Source organism: Chamaea fasciata, unplaced genomic scaffold, assembly GCF_029207755.1.
Source record: "Chamaea fasciata isolate MVZ Bird 193981 ecotype frontalis unplaced genomic scaffold, bChaFas1.0.hap1 SCAF_3, whole genome shotgun sequence".
Lineage (NCBI taxonomy): Eukaryota > Metazoa > Chordata > Aves > Passeriformes > Sylviidae > Chamaea > Chamaea fasciata.
Genome location: NW_027094088.1, coordinates 40,429,606 through 40,448,404, shown reverse-complemented (window position 1 = coordinate 40,448,404; position 18,799 = coordinate 40,429,606). Strand labels below are relative to the sequence as shown.

The 18,799-nt window shown below is 43.9% G+C and overlaps 1 protein-coding gene across 3 annotated transcripts in view; it reads left to right on the top strand.

Moving 5' to 3' along the window:
• FRMD1 (FERM domain containing 1) overlaps positions 1 to 18,799 on the top strand; it is a 37,862-nt gene that overhangs the window by 910 nt on the left and 18,153 nt on the right. For 2 of the 3 annotated variants that reach the window (XM_066178704.1, XM_066178702.1), the window contains exons 2-4: positions 5,328 to 5,378; positions 9,342 to 9,506; positions 14,222 to 14,312. In XM_066178704.1, coding sequence (XP_066034801.1) covers positions 9,411 to 9,506; positions 14,222 to 14,312 — 187 coding nt within the window. In that variant the 5' untranslated portion in view covers positions 5,328 to 5,378; positions 9,342 to 9,410. The remainder of the gene's footprint in view (positions 1 to 5,327; positions 5,379 to 9,341; positions 9,507 to 14,221; positions 14,313 to 18,799) is intronic. The other variant, XM_066178703.1, reaches the window with a different exon arrangement.

The following is an 18,799-nucleotide window of genomic DNA, read 5'->3' as shown; positions in this document are numbered from 1 at the left end:
TCGCAGATGCCGAGGGACGCGACAGGGACACGGTCCCGCGGGTCCCCCGCCCGAGGTGCATCACCTGGGCCGTCTCCTTCCGTGGGGCAGCCTCGGGGGCGAGGGGCTGGAGGCATCTCGTGGGGCTGTTCTGGGTGGTCTGACAGCCGAGAGGGACGGGGCGGGACTGGGAAGGAGGAGAGTGTCCCAGCAGGTGTGTGAGCGCGGGACAAGGGGTGGGCGTCAGAAAGGCGAAAGTCTCCATGCCTCGTTGTTTCTGCACCTCTTGGAATTCTTTTTTGGTAACGATTTACGGGGAAAGGCTTTGGGTCTCCTGTGCTGGGAAGCCGTCATCGTCTGCATGGAGAGATGTTTCTCTTGCTGTTCAGCAGTGACAGGCTCTCAGGTTAACTCCCCTGTGGCATTTAAAATGCACATCTATGTTTTTCCACCGCACCAGAAAACTAGCACACAGTCTGAACCTTGTCCTTTCTTTAGAACACTGCTGTGATGCCTGGGCCCTGACAATGAATTCTTCAAAAATGTTTTAAAAAACCCAGACCAACAAACCACAACTGTTTGAACGTTGATGACCCATTAATTTGTTTAGCTTTTTTAATTTTTCATTTTGTTCCTGGAAAATTTAGAATGACAACAGAATGCCTTGGCCTCACTGTTCTTTATTCTTCCCATGTAATTGTACAATTAAACACTCTTAATCAAAGTGTTCTGGTTTCAGCACTGGTGGTGGTGGGAGTCTGTGTTTTGGCTTCAGATAAGAAGTGCCAAATCAGAAAAAATGGAATCTAAGAGGGGGGTGGGGGTTTGTGTTTCTTGTAGAGATCACCTTAAGGAAGAAAAGAGGGGAGAAAGCAAAAAAGAGTAAAACAAAAATCTACACAATGCTGTTAAAGAACACGAGTTGTAGTGATTCTTTGCAGTGGTCTACCAAAAAATACTGTCTGTGCTTTTTGGACAGTTTTTTTTTTCCCCTTAGAATTTTTGTTGCAGTTAACTAGATTTTTTTATACGAACTTGATAAAATGGGATAAACACCAGTAACACCAAATCCATTTGGATTTACATGTGGTTTTCCCATGTAAGTCTTTTTTTGGTAGAAATTTTTAGACCCAGGTGAGGGCCATATAATTTAGGGTTTTTATGGGTGATTTTTTTGTTTGGTTGTTTCTTTGGTTTTTTCTTTTTTTTTTTTTTTCTTTTTTTTTGTTAAATTTTAGTTTGTTTTTTAAAAAAATTAAAGCTGATAGTACTTTAAAGCTACAGCACTTTTCCCAACACTGCAGGTAAAAAGCCTGTGAATCCAGTGATTAGCTCTCTATCAGTTGGCTTTTGTAGTAAAGTCGTTGCTCTACTGTTCCGCCAAAGTGAGACAATGTAAATGACTTGCATGCTTACTGTGCTCCAGGGTTACGCTCCTTTTCTTGCAGGAAGTCCCCTGTTAGTGCGCTGCTGCTTGATTATCTCGGTGGTGTTGAGCAGTGGTACCTTAATTCGTGGTGTGTGGTTAGTAACTGTGCGCAGACAAACGGTGGGCTTGGCCCAAACAAGATCCTCTGACAAGGAGGAGCTGCTCTCTGGAGAATCGCAGGCGATGGTAATTTGCTTCTTGTTTAACCATTTCTTGTGTTTGCCTTTTCTTTTTTCGCCCTCTATTTCCTCTTTTTGCACAATACAGCAATGCCTCAAAAATGCAGCACTCTGTAAGACTGTTTGGGGGGTTTTTTTGGTGGTTTTTTTTTTGTTTGTTTTTTTCTCTTTCTTTTTTTGTCTGTGTGTTTCCCATTGCCTTGCTGAAGTTGATGTCTGGCCATGCTGTGTGCAATGTCTGAAACTGCATCTAATCATAAAGACCCTGCTGTTTGTGTTAATTTTATCCAGGTATTGGCAGATTGGCATTTTCCCACTTGTAACAGAGGCAAGCTGTGTTCCAGGTGGAGTTTTATCTATTCTTTTCGTCCACTTCACATAAATCAGTATTCATTCCTCTCTGCTCTGAATATTTTCAAGACTAGCTGTGCACTTGAGGGGGGGAAAGTTAGAAGCAAACTGTTGCAGAAGCTGCCTGGCTGGTCTGAATATTTAGATAGTGATTCAAATGCAATGAGATCAGCAGTGGACTTTCTCCTTCCTCAGGGGAAGCAAGCCAATTTATTTTTTTTACATGGTTATTACTGGTAGCAAAGCTATTCCTACTCAGAAGAATTTGTTACATTGATTAAAAAAAAAGGCATGTCTCCTTATTTGTCCTGCAACTCAAGGTATTGCTTGTGAAATTATAATTACTCTTTGCTCTTTATATATTTATTTAATGAAGACTTTGTAGTCTGCTGCTTCTATAACTGTTAAAAGAGCTTGGTGAGAATAGAAATGAATAAATTTTTGGACAGTTCTGCAACAGACTTCTGGAGTCTTAGGGATGCATTCCAAATCAGTCCAGCCTAGCTCAGGTAAAATAAAATACTATCCCTGTAAAATAGCTTGTGCAGAGACTGGCTTGTAGAAGAGTATCTCTCATCTATTGTGCTTGAGGCAGGAGTATAATGGATCCCCTTGGGAGAAATCCTGTTTATAGCCTTGGTAGACTAAAAATGGAATATGTTTCCAGTTGGAGAATTAATTGATAGGCTTTTGGGTCAGGAGGTCTCGTGTATTTGCCATTTGTACAGTAGAGGAAGGTGCTTCTCTTCTGAGTTGCCAGTAGAGAGGGCAGGTCTTGCTGCTGCTGTCTGGCTCTTCCTAAGTTTCCTGACAGTTGCAGTGTTTGTGAAGGAAGCCTGGCTTTCCCTTATTGTGAAGATCTTTCTGCCTGTACTTCACCTCTCCTGTTTCCCATAGATAGAAAAGATGAATGGTCTTCACTAAAGATCTGCGATTTACAAGGCAGAATTGCCAAGCACTGGAGTGCTAAATTGAAGTATCTCTGTTTCTGTTCTTACACCCAGGTTCTGGACCTGCCTTGTCTTTGCTGCACTCCTGGCTGTGCATGTGTATGCCCATAAATGAGATTTCCCCAAGGGTCCACCTCAAAAGAGACTGTGGCGTGTTTGAGGGGCGACAAGGTCGCTGTTACTGAATGGCTATTGCAGCAATTCACTTCTCTTAACTTTTGCAAGATCTCATGTGGTCTGTGTTGGGGATCCAGCTGAGAAAATGGAGCTTGGCATTTCTGACCAGGCTTCCTTTGCAGCTGCTCTGTGTGAGGTGTAATGCATACTGTGGCTGGCTCCTGTCCAATGCCGTATTTTGCTGATTCTTTCTTGTGCTTCTGCAATTGCCTAGGCTAATTGATATCTTAAATGGCCACTTACTCTTAAACTTGAATTAATGCACTTGATTTCTGAAGTATGAGGAAGACTTATAGGTGATTGGTATTCAATAAACAAGTCCACTAGTAGATTATGCAGCAGTAATGAAATTTGTTGCAATGAGAAACTGTGTGTCGGTAGTCAGATGCAATAGGGTACACGCTACTACTTTTACCAATCAGTGAAAAGGAAGGATCAGTTGATCCACTGATCTTGCCACAAGAAGATTGTCTTCCTAAGTAAAAAATGCATGCCAGAAAGGAAATGCATGCTCTAGATGCAGACTTTACTGTTTGTGTGTTCTTTAAAATTCATACATTGCTAAGTTTTGCATGTAGTACTGATAATGTATTTTAAAAGGCTGCCTGTTTTTGTGTACAAAAATTCAAAGCCACTTTCCATCACTTAAAAGCAATGGAAAAACATAATCCCTATGAGATACTAATTCGTCCCTTTTTGCCTGAAGACTTTAATGCTCACTGTCTATTTCTTTCAAAGAGCTCCTGAACTCAGTTTTGTTTCAGCTAAATATTAAGTTCATAAAGTGATTAATGTTGTGCTGTCCTCAAAGGGGGCAAACTGCTGAGGAGCTTTTTTCATCCCATGGGAGAGGGGGATGGAAGCGTGGCAGCTGCCCTGTGTGGTCCTGCCATTGCTGCCCTGCCCTCACGCTTCCATGTTCTGCAGGAGCACCTCCTTTGGTGCTCTGTCCTTTGTTAAGCATTTTTTCCTCTCCTTGAGGACTAGTTAGTGCACCCAAAACCATGAGTCACTTTAATTTGGCTGCAAGAGAATGCCACCATCCCTGGGTTAGGAGAGTTGTCCCTATCTTTGAGCATAAGGACTAGGGCAACCTACAGAGTATCATCGCAGCATGGTCCCAGGTTAGGAATGGGTGTCCACAGAATTTTGGGAGATCCCTTCTTCCTAAGCACGTTGTGCAGGGGTGCAGAGCAGAAGAGTTACAAGCACTGGAGCACGTTTCCTGTTCTAGGATTCACTTGTGCTGCTTGATGTGGGGCAGGAAGACTTTATAGCCCAAAGGTGGGGAGCCCGAGCAGTCATGCCTAACTAAGAGCTGTATCTAATCCTGCAATGAAGACTAACGAGAAAGCATTTTCCTTGCTATTTTTAAAGCTCATTGTCACTAAGGAGTGCTGGTTGTACAGGAAGAAAGGAAAAAAGGATGTTGGCTTGTATCTAAGACCAATGCTCAGTGGCTTCCCCATCTGTCACATCTGCTTGAGTTCACAGCCCTGGAGTTTTTGAAGGCATCTTGCATTGCACCGCTTGATATATCCTAAAGGAAAAGTGGGGGCCAGGCCCCCACATCCCCGCCTTGTGAGAGGACTGTGGTCACACCTGACCAGGTGCAGAAAGCCTGCTGTAGTTGCATCTCCCACTGCCTGTGTGCCGAAGCCAGTTGTCTCTGCTGTTAGTGTTGCACTCATCCACAGCCAAGCTGCACCAGTTCTGGAATCCAGTTCTTCAGAGCACCCAGGTGCTGGGAGGTGTCTTGGTATTCCTCATTCGCGAGCTTTCAGTAGGGGTTTCCTACAAAGTAGTGTGCAGTATTTGAAGACAGGTGTGTATTTTACCCCAAAAGCAGTGTGTGGACACCAAATTTAGTAGCTTACCTCCCTGTGAGCATCTTTGCTCTTGGATGTGTTGTGCTAGTTCTGGAATGATGCTGAGGTAGACACATTTGAAAAGGTAATGTGCTGCTGGGAATTTGCTGCAGGATGTGACCTAGTTGTTCTGACTGCTGGTCACAGGTGGCACTTTTCACATAATTTTACAGCCATGACATAAAGCTATTTAGCTTCAATCTTGTTTTCTGTCCTGACAAGCAACTTTTTTTCTGCTCCTTCCTGGTTGATGCATCTTCTCAGAGAAATTTTCCTCCTTGTAGGGGTTAGTCAAAGGAGGTGGGTGGAGTTTTTTAAAACTGCTGAGAAAGGCTTATACATGCCATCATGACATCTTTTACTTGCTCAGGCTCATTATTACTCTCTTTTGCAGATAGTACTGGTGCCCTGCAATGTGGATCTGAGGGGACAAAATACCTGGAAGGTGAGGGGGGTTTTCAGTTTTACAACTGTGTTTCATCATGAGTACAAGGCAGCCCAAGTGTGGGTTGCTGCCAAAGGCAGATTTATTTCCAGGCAGTTGTCTGTCTGTCTTGCTGCAGGACTGCCTTGATTAAAGCTGCTTAAGCTGTTTGTGAAACTGCAGCCTAAGAGCCTAGTGTTCTTAGAAGCCTAAGACATCTCTGGATGATGTCTGGAAAATATTAAGAAGAGTCTTAATGTTTCTGTACAATTTTTGCTGAGAGGCCGTAGGGCCACTGTGGTAAGGTTTCATCAGGAAGATGCTTGGTGCTCATTCTCTATCAGCTCTAGCAAAAGCAGATGTTTTACTGTAATAAACCCTAAGGACCATGTTTCCAGGGGAGAGAAGCACTGAATTACCTGTGCTTTTTTCTTGGTAGATAAGAACTTTGTTCTGCTTTGCTGCTCTGAGTTGTGAAGTTATGGCACATTCATCTATTCCCTTTATCCCTTGAGATGTGGTTGTAGCTGTCCCTAGAGGCTGAATGAGAATTAGGACCCAATTCACTGTGGTGTTAAGCACTAGTGTGTAAAATACAGTGTCATTCACTACGAGAACCCACGTTCTGTCTGGATGAGACCTGCTTCCAGGCAGGCTGGTGGTGGCATGGCCCCAAACTCAGTGGTGGCAGGACATCCTTGTGTCATTGGGTATATGGTGAGGTGTGAGGTGTTTCAGTGAGCCATCCTGCTGGTACCTGTAGCAAGCAGCTCCTTCCTTCTCATCCAACTCCTCTTCCTCCTGTGGAGGGCTCTGCTGCTCTTATCTGCCTTGCTGGGGCAAACCTCATCCATTCCTGCTTTGCCCCAGCAAGTGCTGAGGTTCTGGCCCTGTGCGGGTCTGTGGAGAGCGGGGGGAAGATTTAATTGAGTTTTTATGGCCATGTTTGAGCTGCTTAGTGAGAGAAGGCTTGAAGTCAATGACAGGCATGTTTTCCAAAGATCCTCTGCATGTGTGTTTAGGTAAAATAAACACTGCTAAATAAGCTGTGCCACCACTCCGGGCGCTAATAAGCCTCCTGTCTGATACCAGAAGAATACAAATAAATAGTGCCTTTGACTGTTGTAATTGATAGACTTGCTGGGCCTTTGACCAAGCAGTTACATCTGAAAATGCACTTCTGCAGGAGCTAAAACCAAGTGATGTTAGTTAAAAAAAAAAGCAACACAACAAAAACAAACAACCTGTAGGGTGTCCCACAGGCTGATGATTGACTTCAGGTTTTATTAATTCATCTGCAGTGCATTTGCTGGAGCTTTTATGGTTTAATTGAGGTTAAGAGGTTGGAATCTGTGGTAAACAAAAGAATGGCATATGGGCAGTCTGAAATTGTGTATGTTTAAGTAAGAGCATTCCTTCTGGTCACTTGTTTTCATTGGGCAGTAACTCCTGACTCACAACTTTTTTTTTTTTTTTTTTTTAAGGAAAGGTGTAAACATGCATTGCTAGCAAGTTAATGATTCATTACATTTTATCACATCCTAACATACCTCTAAAGAAGAGAAGGTTGAGCTGGACTTGTGTTTGACCTCCCCCTTCAGATTAAGGACGTTTTTTCTTTAACCCCTTACCTGTCGTGGGAGGGTCCATAAGCTCACTTGTTTTGAATCATAAGAAGGAAAACACCTTCTCTTCTGCCTTTCTCACTTCCCTGTTCTAAGAGTCCACAGCTGTTCTCTTAAAAATTCAAATGGAAAAAGCAGGCGTGGGAAAAAACTTTCCAGGAACTTTTTATTACAGAGGCTATGGGGAAGTGGGAGTCAGTTACTTCAGCTGTCCAAAGGAATCTTTGTGCATGTGTTTGTTTTTTTATGGTCACTTGTTTGTCCTATTTTCAGTTCTGTTTTGAGCCCCATGAATGTCTTTGCTGGCTGTGATATCCCCTTGTGAGAGGGAACGGGTACTGGCCAGTGCAGCCGTTTGGCAATTAAGATAAACCTCCTCATGTTGAAAAGTTCATACTCCGAGGTCTTTATGCTGTTGATAGAGTTTATGGCACGAATTACATCAGCTGGTAATAATAGTGGTGACCTGTTGCCCTCAAGTCATTCTGTAGACATCTGTAATTTATATACAGTTGTTAATAGTGTGTAGTCCGGAGCCTAAGACAGCATGTCAGTATAATTATTTCAGTAAGAGAAGATAAATCAGAATTTTCCTCTTAATATTTCAGTTACTAGCAGCTTTCACATGTTCCATAAAGTCAAACGTCTTTCTCACTTGCTTTTAGTTTAGAGCAATCTTTTTAAAACCCCTAGGTCTTGTTAAATGAAATACTTGTTCTGCAAAAATACTTTAATAACCCCCTTGTCTGCATTTTTTTGTGTACTTCTGTCTTATAATGAATGCTCTACATAACTTGAATCAGAAATTGCTTTATTAAGAGGCATTGTATATGCTGGCTCGGGGAAGGAGGTGCATGGAACAGCTTCTATATTTGCCAAAGGACACTCCTGGATCTATCTTGTATTTGCTTACAAAAATAATTTAAATGAATGATGCTTGAGTACAGAGTTGAAAGGAGAGGGATAAATCCAAGTTCTATTTGCTGTACTCCACATTATTATTTGCTTTTCCCATCTCTCTCACAAGAATTTGATTCTGCCATAATTTTCTCCTGTACCAGGACAAACATGATTTTAAACACAAAATGCTTTATAAACGGACATGTAGTGCACACACACACACATGTACATGCATATATGTGTATGTGTGTTAGCATAACATGGCCTGCTTCCCTGCTGCTTTTGGTCCCTCCTCTTTTATGTGTTGTGGAGGGTGAAGGAAAAGCCTGTGGCTCCCTTCACAGTCTATTTCCTGAAGGTGGGCTGGGCTGTGAGTGGTGGGAGAGGGTGGCACTGCCAGACCCAGTGCATTGGGCTGCCCCTGCTGGGGTCTGCACCTGTCCCCAGGTGTGTGGGGACTCAGGGGGCAGGGATCAGCCTGCAGCACCTCTGCTGCTGTGCTGCTGGTGAGTGCCCAGGTGTTGCTGCTGGAAGGGAGTCAACCCCTTTGTTCAGGGCAGCTGGGGGTTGACTTACATGAAACCTTGTATGGGGATGGAGTGGACCCCATGGTTGGTATCTTGCTGGCATTGGTACCTAACCCACCCTAGAGGAGCCTCTCCCCTTTCTGGTGGATTCATCAGGTGCCACAGGATACTTCCTGAGATGAATGCTGAGAGCATTGGAGAGGAGAGGGCTATACATAAAATGGTACAAGTTGCTGAGGAAACTGTCTAACCTAGCTGTAAAGTCAAGGTGATGTTGGCTACTCTGCGTTTGGCTGCAAAGAAAACTTCCATCTGTTATTTCTGTCAATATCTGAACTTCAGTGGTAAGGTGTTCATGCACACTGGGCTCAGTCCTTGAGAGGAGTTTACCTCACAAAAGGTGTTATATAGTGGCTCAGCCTTTTGAGTTTGTGTTTCACCTCCTCCTTTGAATTGAGGTGTAGAGGGTTTCAGGCTGTGGTTTCCCAGGGAGTAGGGATGGAGTGAGGGGGAGGAGAGCACAGATAAAGTCCTCTGCACTGGCATGTGCCTGTTGACAGCCCATTGAAATCTCTGCTCTGGGAGTGAGCAAGGTGCCTAGCTGAAGGATGGGGTGCTCCCCCATGTCATGGGTGTTTTCAGGCCCAAGGTGCCACCTGCCTTATCACTTACATGAGTCTGGAAACCTTGAGTCTGGTTTGTTATTCCAGGGAGACATCATTGCTTTATGGCACTCTCCTGGGACTTCAAGCTGTTTAAAAGGTTGACGCTGCCTTGTTTTTGCTGTGATGCTGGTGGAAACATTGACTGGCCCTGGAAAATGGATGACTGTTGGGAGTGTTTTTGTTTTTAAACATCTCACCACATGCGTGCTGTGAACTGCTCCCAGTGCCAACAGAAGCACGGCACTGACGCTCTCGCCTTTTCAACAGGTACATGGGATGAAGGGAGCCTGACACGTGTCCAAAGAGGAGACCCCAGCTGCTGTGGAGCTGCCCACCATGAGCAGGACACTGCTGGCAGGCAGGATGCAGCCAGAGATCCGGAGTGTCTGCGTGTTCCTGCCCACCCGCGAGCAGCTCAGCCTGGCCGTCGGGGTGAGTGGCCGGGAGGTCGCTGCAGCCACGGTTCAGTTTTGTTTGCTCCCTTTGTTCTCCCCAAAGCCTGGTGCTGGTCTGCTGACCGAAAGGCTATTAGCCAGCTTAGGGTAATTGGTGCCCCGTTTTCTAATTGGGCAGCTTCAAATCATTTGCAGAGTTTGTTAAAAGTCATGGCTGTGTTGTAGGGTGGGGGTCTCCTCTGCTCTTTTTCTGTTGTTATTTACTTTTTTTATTATTTCTGAATGGTTGTGCTGCTTGTAATAATCCAACAATTTTTTAAAAATTGTACCTGAAATACTGTGATTACTTAGCAAGCGTACCCAACATGTGACTGTTTACCCTTGTAAAGAGTCCTGCTATCCCTTGTTTTGATAGCCTGCAGATCCCTTCAAAAGGTCTAAGGCAAACAGCCATTGAGGGTGGGTTTTTTCTCTTCTCTTGAGTACTCGTACACACAAAAAAATTGAGGTAAGTCGCTTCATTTCTTTGATTGCTGCCTCGAATGTCTCCAAGTGTGCATGACTGACAGCAGGGCCAGCTCAGCTGGCAGCCCAGGGTGGCACGGTGTCTGCACAGCACGGTGCCTCTTTGTGCAAGGCCGGCTGCTCCTTGAACTTGTGAGAAACTGAGCTGACAAGAGGCACTTGGCGTTCAGAGGACAAGCGAGTCTCAAAGATAAGTGCTCTCTTGTGAGTGTGTGCGTGCACTCATGTGTGGGCTGGGAAGATTTGGCTTTGTTTTGGGTATGTTTTTTCCCCCGCTTTGGGATGAGGAGGGGGAGAAGACAGTTGAGGTGAACTGTTATTTTAAGTACTTGATTGAAACGGTAGCTTTTGAAACTATGCGTGCTAATCTTCAAAATCCATGTCGGAATTTTCCTACCTGCTGTGTGTAAGTGTAGCGTCCTTAACTGAAACAGCCTCAAGGGCTGGACGGCGTAAAGCTTTAAGAGCAAAATCTGGGACGCTCTGCTTCTAGGTTACTGGTTCAAACCCAGCCCATCCACTGCCCCAGAAGGCTTCTGCAATCTGCTGGCTTTTGTGCAAGGCAGAAAACGATGATTTAATTAAGTTCTTGGCAGCAGGTGTACAGGCCTGGGTAATGGTCTGTTGCAGCTGACCCTAAATCTCACCTTCTTATACCTCTTATCAGGGAGGCTAAAGATGGGAGATAGCAGAGCTGGCTGGCCATGGGGAAGGTGCAGGGTGGTGTGCAGGAGGGCAGTGTGCCAGCAGGGCTGACACTGTCATTGCTCCTCACTGTGCCTGAATGGCGCACACAGCTGTTCCTCCTCCACTGGGTCACGCTCTGGTAAATCACAAAAACCTGCAGTTTATCGTAAAATAAATTTGGGGTGAGAGAGACTCTTAAGAGTCCAACCATAAACATGACACTGCCAAGTCTGCCACTAAACCAGGTTCCTAGATGCTACATCAGCATGTCCTTTTTAATAGCTCCAAAATATTTCATAGGCATAAGAAATGGTCTTTTGCATTGAGCGCTGACAGGGACAGAGGTAAAGTGCTGTATCCCCTCCTGTTCCTCTGTCCTGTCCCACCCTGCTGCCCCTCCAAAAAGCTGGAGTGCCTTGTGCAGCACTACGTTGTCCTGCAGAAGAATCCTCTGCAGCACCCCTTTGAACTCCTTTTAAAGACATCCACTCTTATCATTTCTGATATCCCTTTCGTTCATGTCTGGGAAATTGGGAAAGTATATACTTGGAGATGCTTGGTGTGAAAGGGAATAGCTGCCTGGGCCAAAACATGAGACCTCCACACGCAGTTGTGTCCTAATTGCATAGAGAGTGAAACATGACCTGTTACAGCTGGGCAAGTCACCAGAAACAGCTTTTCATTTGGCTCCTGACTTTACCACAACACTCATTCAAAACAGCAACAAAAATTAAGATTTCCCAGCTAGAGAGATCTTTCTTTTTTAAAGAAACATCAAGGCAATTTTCTAGTGATGTTGGTAGAACCCAAATGTAATTAGCACAACCACAGATGATACTTTGTGCATTTATTAGAATAATAATGCCACTACTAAAGATTTCCAAAGCCTTTTAACCTCTTCAGTGTGGAATGCAAATACTAAACAAGCTTGCAGCTCAGTGAGGTAGGTAGGAATGGTTATCTTTCCAGCAGAATAAATTATAGATCCTTCCCATGATAAGCACAGTGTTTATGCAGGTAAGTCCTCTCTCCCCCCTTCCATATAAATTCCACCCTTCCAGATAAGAGTTTACCTATATTTGTTTTATGTGGTCACATATAGGTTGAAGCTTGCTCTTTTAAAATGGATTTGTCTTACACCATTCACAGATAGTGCTGTTGAAGAGGGAAAAGCAGGAGCTATTTTAAATTCTCTTCCCTCACAATCAAGTATCTCTTAATTAGCTTCAATGTCTACCTTTCTGAATGTACAATGAATCTGGGGGGATGGTGAGGAGTGAAACTGCCTTCTTGGGACCAGCTGTGAACATGAGGAGAAGCAGAGCAGTGAGGGGAACTAGTGGATGCTGCAGCTCACCTGAGGAGGGCAAGGCTAAGTGGAAGAAGTTTTTGGGTCAGAGGAGGTCTGGTGAGGTCCTTTTTGTTGGTGAATGGCAAGCAAAGGTCTGAAGTTTTTCAGTTGTTCTGTGAACAGGACAGCCATTGTTTCAAAACATATGTACCAAGAAAAATAGATATAGCTAACTAATGCACGTGAATATCTGTACACAGAGTGACCTTGGAGTAGCAGTTAGCTTCTGTAAACTTGCCCTCGATTTCGCTTTGGACTAAATTTCACGTGTAAAGAAGCCCTGAGCTTGACATGGGGCAAAGCTGAGTATCCGTGGAAGGAATGAGTCATTTCTGAGATCAACCTTGGCACAAGAACCATATGCATAGGGAGGAAAGTCCAAAGAGAAGCACCTAGATGAAAAATGCAAAGGGAAGTATTGGTTGCTTTGTGCAGAGGGGAAAGTAGGAGGAGGGGACAGCAATTGCGAATGTAATTGGTGCTGCATAGCCTTTAAGGCTGGGAGTAGAACTTGATACAGAAGGGAAGTGTCCAGAGGAGAATGGACAAACTGGTAGTAACATACCTGCTGTGCAAGAAATCTGCCTAAATCAGTGTTTAGAGCTGAATGCCACAAAACTGTCACTTGAAGTGCTAAGTTCCCTAGAATTAAGTATCTTAAAGCAGGATTTTCTTCCCTTAGGTATGAAAGCTTGCCACTTTAAAAATTCATCTCATTGCATAGTGTTTACAGAGAGTCCTGTGCTGCCAGTGACTCTTGTATGCCCATAACCATTCCGACTAGAGGTAGGTCACATCTTTTTTAGAAATCCTTTCCAGGTAGGAGAACATGCTCAGAGCTTGCTTATTTGGCAAAGGAGACTGCTCTGTGCCCAACTTTACCTTCCAAATGTGTTCTGGGTGTTTGACCAAACACTGCATCTAGGTGTTAGACGGAAAGGATGCAGTCTCACATGAAGACTCATAATATAAGACCCAGATGTGGTTTTGGGTCTTATCAGAACCGTGCACTACCTCCTTCCTGCTCAAGGCTTACACATGTTTGCATTGGTGTAGTGCAGGCTTCAAAGCTCCTGATAAAACAGTAGTATCTGGATACTGATGCCTTGTCAAGTAAAAGAAAATGAGTACTTAAATGACCTCCTGTTTCCCATTGTCCATGTCTAGTGACATGGTACATCCTGGGGCAGGGAGGCAAGTGCAAGCCAGTTTCTGGGGTGTGTGGCATATCTACACTAAAAGAGCTTGAAAAATTAGGATGGTGATTGGTTCCTAGGAGAGTTAAGCAGTTGACTGCTGCCCTGTCATCTTTGTTGCTCGGTGGGTAGCGCTGTACTACACCCCTGCAGGCAGCTGCTCCTGACACTGCTAATCTGCATCATCCTGCCGTGGGGTAATGAAATTCCAAGCTCCTGGCCCATTTTGCAGCTGTAGCCGGCTGCACCATGGCCTGAGCTGAGGTTGTCTGTGTCAGTGTTGTGCACTTCTCCCCATCTGCTCTTTCTCTGAACTCCTTCCCCTGTGCCTCTGCGGGCTGGGGGGATTCCGTGTGTGCCTGTGATTTGTCTGTCAGTACTCCTGGGACGGTGCAGTGGGACAGGGGGAAATGAGGCTATAGATGGGGGGACGTTTAGTGGGGGAATCTTCCAATCACAGTGCACATCCAGGTCTGCACATGCAGTTAACCAGAACCATGCTTCTTCTGGGAGAGTCTGTATTACAGGAGGCAGGGGTATGGGAAGGTCTCAGTGTGCAGGGAAACAGGCAGGGGCTTACAGGCTTTTGGTAACAGCTGCCAAAGATGAAGATGTTAACGGCTGAGTGACTGGAAGTCAGCAGGAAACAGAACAAGCTCTTTTGTGTGGGGTACAGAACAACCACTTCTCTAACCTGTGAGCTACCCAGAGTCTTGTGTTTGTTTGGATACTTTTGTTCCTGGTTCTCCTGAATGAAAACTTCTGGTTTTGGTTTTTCTTTTCCCTGAAATCTGCTAGAGAGCAGTATTTTCATTTCTGTAAATATTAATGATTATTATTCTATGATAATAGCAATAATACTGAAAACAAAGCATGTTTTTGATGTGGTTGTGTTGGGATATTTTGGTACCCAAAAAATATATTGGCCTGCAACTCTTTGCTCCATCCAGGTGTGTGAGCCATCTGTAATGTTTGATTGGTTGTGTCTTTCAGGTCAAAGCCACTGGACAGGAGCTCTTTCAGCAAGTTTGTGATTTAGTGAAGATTAAAGAGCCTCACTTCTTTGGCCTCAGCATTGTTAAAAGTAAGCAAACCCAATGCACGAGCAAGTGACTTGGCAAACATCCACAGACCCGCTTGTATATTTACAGTGTGTGCATATATACACAGTGGCTGTGCCTGCGAGGGGAATTTGATTGTAATAAGGTCACAAAGTATGTAGATTATGCAGACCCTTCCCAGAGCTCTTTTGATCTTTGGTATGTGGGCAGACAAATTGAGTAAAGGGGGGGCTTTTGTTCTCCACCTTTGTTCTTGGATTCCACCTCTTTGTGGGGCTTTCTGTCTCTCCTGTAGTGAGAGTTGCTAGTCAACATATTTGTTACTATATTCAAAACTGTAAGTATTGAACAGGAGGTGGATTTTAAAAGGACTTTGGGGCTGAAAGTGTTGCTTATCTTCTGAAGTCACACGCAAAGAATGTGGCACTGGGGAGGAAACTCAAATGATTTTAAGGGACTGAATGCATGTGTGGGACACGTTGGGTTTTGAAATATCACACGGAAAATACAAAGCTTCTTAGCCCATGAATTAAAGCCAAGTTTGCTTGGTCCTACAGCTTAGTATTGGCCAGGAAATGGTGTTAAGATGATGCCTTAAAGAAGCAAATTGATATGAGAGATCACATTTCTGGTATGGTGTAAGCATTGTCATTCCCTCCCACACCCCATCTCTTAGTAATTAGAAGTGGATCTGTTGTGTTATTTATCTTGCCTCCCCACATTTCCAAAACCACTGAAATACTTGTCTCTTCTCCAAAAACTTTTCTCAAGTGTGTTATTTGCTATTGCAGTTCTAGATATTTCATTGCAATTAGAGTAGTCTTCTATAAGTCCTTCTAAATAAGGTTTCTTTTGCCTCTTTATAAATACGTAGGATAAAATAAGGGTTTTTTTCTAAGTTGGTCTCATTTCCTTTATGCTCTCATTCTGTAAGAACATCTTTTTTTGAGTGCAGCATTCAAACTGAGAGGAACATAAGCTTTTTATCTCCATAAGGTTTGTAGAGTCTCCATGAGATTCCTTCAACCTAATATACCTGTGCTTTAAACCAGTGCATTTTTTTTTTAATGTGAGGAGACCTGAATGCTCTTAACTTTTTTCACAAATCATCTGTGTTTCTGAGTTCTCCCCCTTGTGACATTTTTTCAACACCATGTTTTGCCTGTTCCATTTGCAGGACATCTTGACTGAAACTGGAACCCTCATCCCCTCCTGTAAAACAGGGCAATTTCATTCCTATTTTCTTTGAATTCTTCTCCTGTTCTTCCCATGTTTTTCACTTTTTCTCTCCCTTTACATGTTTTTTGTTTCATATTTTCCATACCCTGCTTTTTCCCTTCCCTCACACCTTTTCTGTGAAGCAGTTTCCTTCACCCTGTCAAGCACAGAGGTTCTGGTCCCAAAATCCCCTGTTGTGGCAGATGCCTTTCAACCTGTTGGAAATGCCTTGTAACCACTGCATCCCAAAGAGCATAATAAAGCTGTTCTGACTAGACTTTAGAGTATATTGTCCACAGCTTTAAGTGGAACAGTCTTCTCACTTCATGAAAGTATTCTAGTATCCTGTTTTAGTAATGATATCTTTCCCAGTTTCTTAATGTGTATTTATTTTTGGTGGTCTGACACTGCCACATGCAAAACAAGGTATTCTAATCCACCTGCATCCATTACTTTGCTGCTAATTTGTCAACAAAACCCTGACTGTCAGCAGTAGCAAGAGAATGAAAATTAAAGGATTTCCACAGAACTGTAGCCAATCACACTGCATGGATTATCTGGATTAGGAGCCCATTTGACCTGCAGACGTTGTGCAGATACGCTAATGCTCAGCTGGTCTCATAGTAGGTATGTGTGTGAGGGGGAGAGGTTGGGGTCCTTAATCATAAACAGAAGCTTAATCCCTAAATGTGGCAAAAAAGGGAAACGGCACCGTAAAGCACCATGCAAGCTGCAAACCATGAATGCTGTAAGATCTAAGTTGTAGGTAGGTCTTGGAGCGAGTTTCGCAGCATTTGATGCCTAAATATGTTGCCTTCTCTTCTGGCTGTAGCAGATGCTGAGGGCAAGCTTCAGGATTGAGGGTAACAGAAACAGTGTCAGGGTAGAATTTTTCATCTCTTCTGTTCTTGAACTGTTTTTTTATTCTCAAGAGGAAAACCACTTCGACCAAATATATCTGAGGTGAAAAAAAAAACCTTGTATCTATAAGAAGTTGATCACTTTGAAAATCAAGTTCAGGAATGTGTATTAATGGGAGGTCCTACAAACCTTGGGACGTGTTGCTCTTCTAGTTTCGTTATGGATCATCAAGCAGGCTATAGGTTTTTTTTTTCTTGTAGTTTGCTCTGTGAAAGATCCTGCAGTCCTTCCAGGTTCAATCTGGTTCCATAGGCTTCAGCAGCTGGATCTTATATGGCAAATCCTCCTGTGGGGTCAGTCTTATCTAGTGCCCTGCGGGAGGTTTCCCTCTTGTTATCAGAAAGTGTGTGCAGCAACACATTCAGTCTTCCAAGCCAAAATAGATTGTCAGCAGACAAAGAACAGCCAGGCTTCCTTTGTTGTTATAACCCAGATCCCTTCGATCCCAAGTTTTGGGTGATGCCTTTCTAGGAGCAAACCTTGCTTGATCTAAGCAGATGGAAGCCTTCAATTGGGAAGGAGCAAGACTGCAGCTCCTATGCCCTGCCAGGGTCTCCGTGTCCTCTTATGAATTTGTCAGGCTGGCTTTCTTAGCTTTGCTTCAGCTCCCCTGCCTCAAGGATGGTACTTTGATTTTTAAAGCTATGGCTGTTCACCTTGCCAGGCCCACACTTCCCAGCACATGCTTACCAAGGAGCTCAGTGATTAACTCTGCCAAAACCACTCTGCCTCCAGTTAACTCTTCTGCATCTGTATAGCCTCCGGTCTGAACTGAAGTTCACAGACGGAATATGCTACCAGGTTATCTTTATATTACATGAGTATCTCTTATAGCAAAGGGTCTCTTAAGAGACAAATAACAAAAGTTCTCTGAAATACCTTATGATGATTTCTACACACCAGTCCTTCCTCACTAATCCATGCTTCTTGCCTGTCCTTTCTTAAATCTGTTTGCATAGTTGAATCTCCTTTATGAATTTCTCCTGTGTTCTAACTTAAGGTACAACTCTATTACAGTGACTTTGGTACCTCCGTCGAGTTCAATGCAATGTCAGAAAAACATGTGCAGAAATGTACCACCTAGAGGGAATTGCAGGGGTTCAGATGTCCAGAGAGTATAAAGAACTCCTTGTAAGGACTTACATGGTCTCTTCCTATGAAGGCAATTTTTTGCCTGAACCTGCTGTCAATCGTTTCTCCTTTGGTATCGGTACAACATCCAGCCGTGCTCCCCTGCCTGAGAATTGCAAAGGGTTTGTTTGCCCCTGGATGAGTAGTGCTGGAAATGATTCTGCAGCTCTTCTTGTGCAGAGGAATCCCCCGTGACACTGCTGAAGTCTGAAGATCTTTGCCTGGGCATGCCTTGTTGCTAAATGTAAGATGCCAACATGAAAGTCTTGCAGTACCTCTCCATTACCAGGAATGATTGAGCCTTTAGCTCAGTGTTCAGACCTCAACAGTTCCCAACACCACATGATCTCAGGCTTCTTGATACTGTTTTCTTGAGATTTTCTCCTTTTCTTGCTGCTGTCCTTATGCCTTGTGTCTATACCAGGTAAAGTGACCTTAGCCAGGACTTCCCTTGCTGTACTCCCAGCCTCTGTTGTGATTCTTCCCTTCACTTGGGATACGTGTACTTTTCAGCTAAACCTAAAAACACAAGGTTGTCCTGAACGAGGTTCTTTTAGACCCTTTAGTGAGCTAATCAACCACGTATCAGAAAATGGACAACATTTCTTTCTATTTGCTTGAAAGGTAACACCAGGAGCATTGAGAAATTATGCAGAGGTGGTGGGGGCAGGTGCCATGTGAGTAGTGATTTTCCCAAATCACTAATGCTTGGAAGCTTGGGGAAATCCACATGCAAAAGGAGTGTGTAGCCAGCTCTTCTTCAATAAACAAACAAAAAATTCCATGCTGGTGTTCAGGTTATGTGAGGTCTACAGCATGTGTTGTGAGGTACTTTTTTAGTGTGGGATTTTGTTGTTTTTTGTTTTCTTTAAACTTCAGCTCTCCCCTAACCCTAGCATCCCTCTGTCCTGCTCCTGCTCTCTTTCCTGTTGCATCTCAGGGGACGTAGTGGTGTTGCCATAAAGCTTCTTGAAGCATCTGGGAAAAGTTAAGCATAATAGCCATGGGTAATTTTTTCCCTTCTCTTTTAGGCAGAAAATGCTTGCTATGTGGAAATTTGGCTTTGCACTAATTCATAATTTATTTCAATCCTATTCTTCTGGACTGTCTAGTTACATTGCTAAAATATGCATGACTCAGCCAAATTTGTTAATGGGATCTTCCTGGCTGCCTATGGGGCCTAAGTTCTGACTCTTGGTAGGACACCTTTGTGGAATTTCTTGGTGCTCCTAGCCCACAA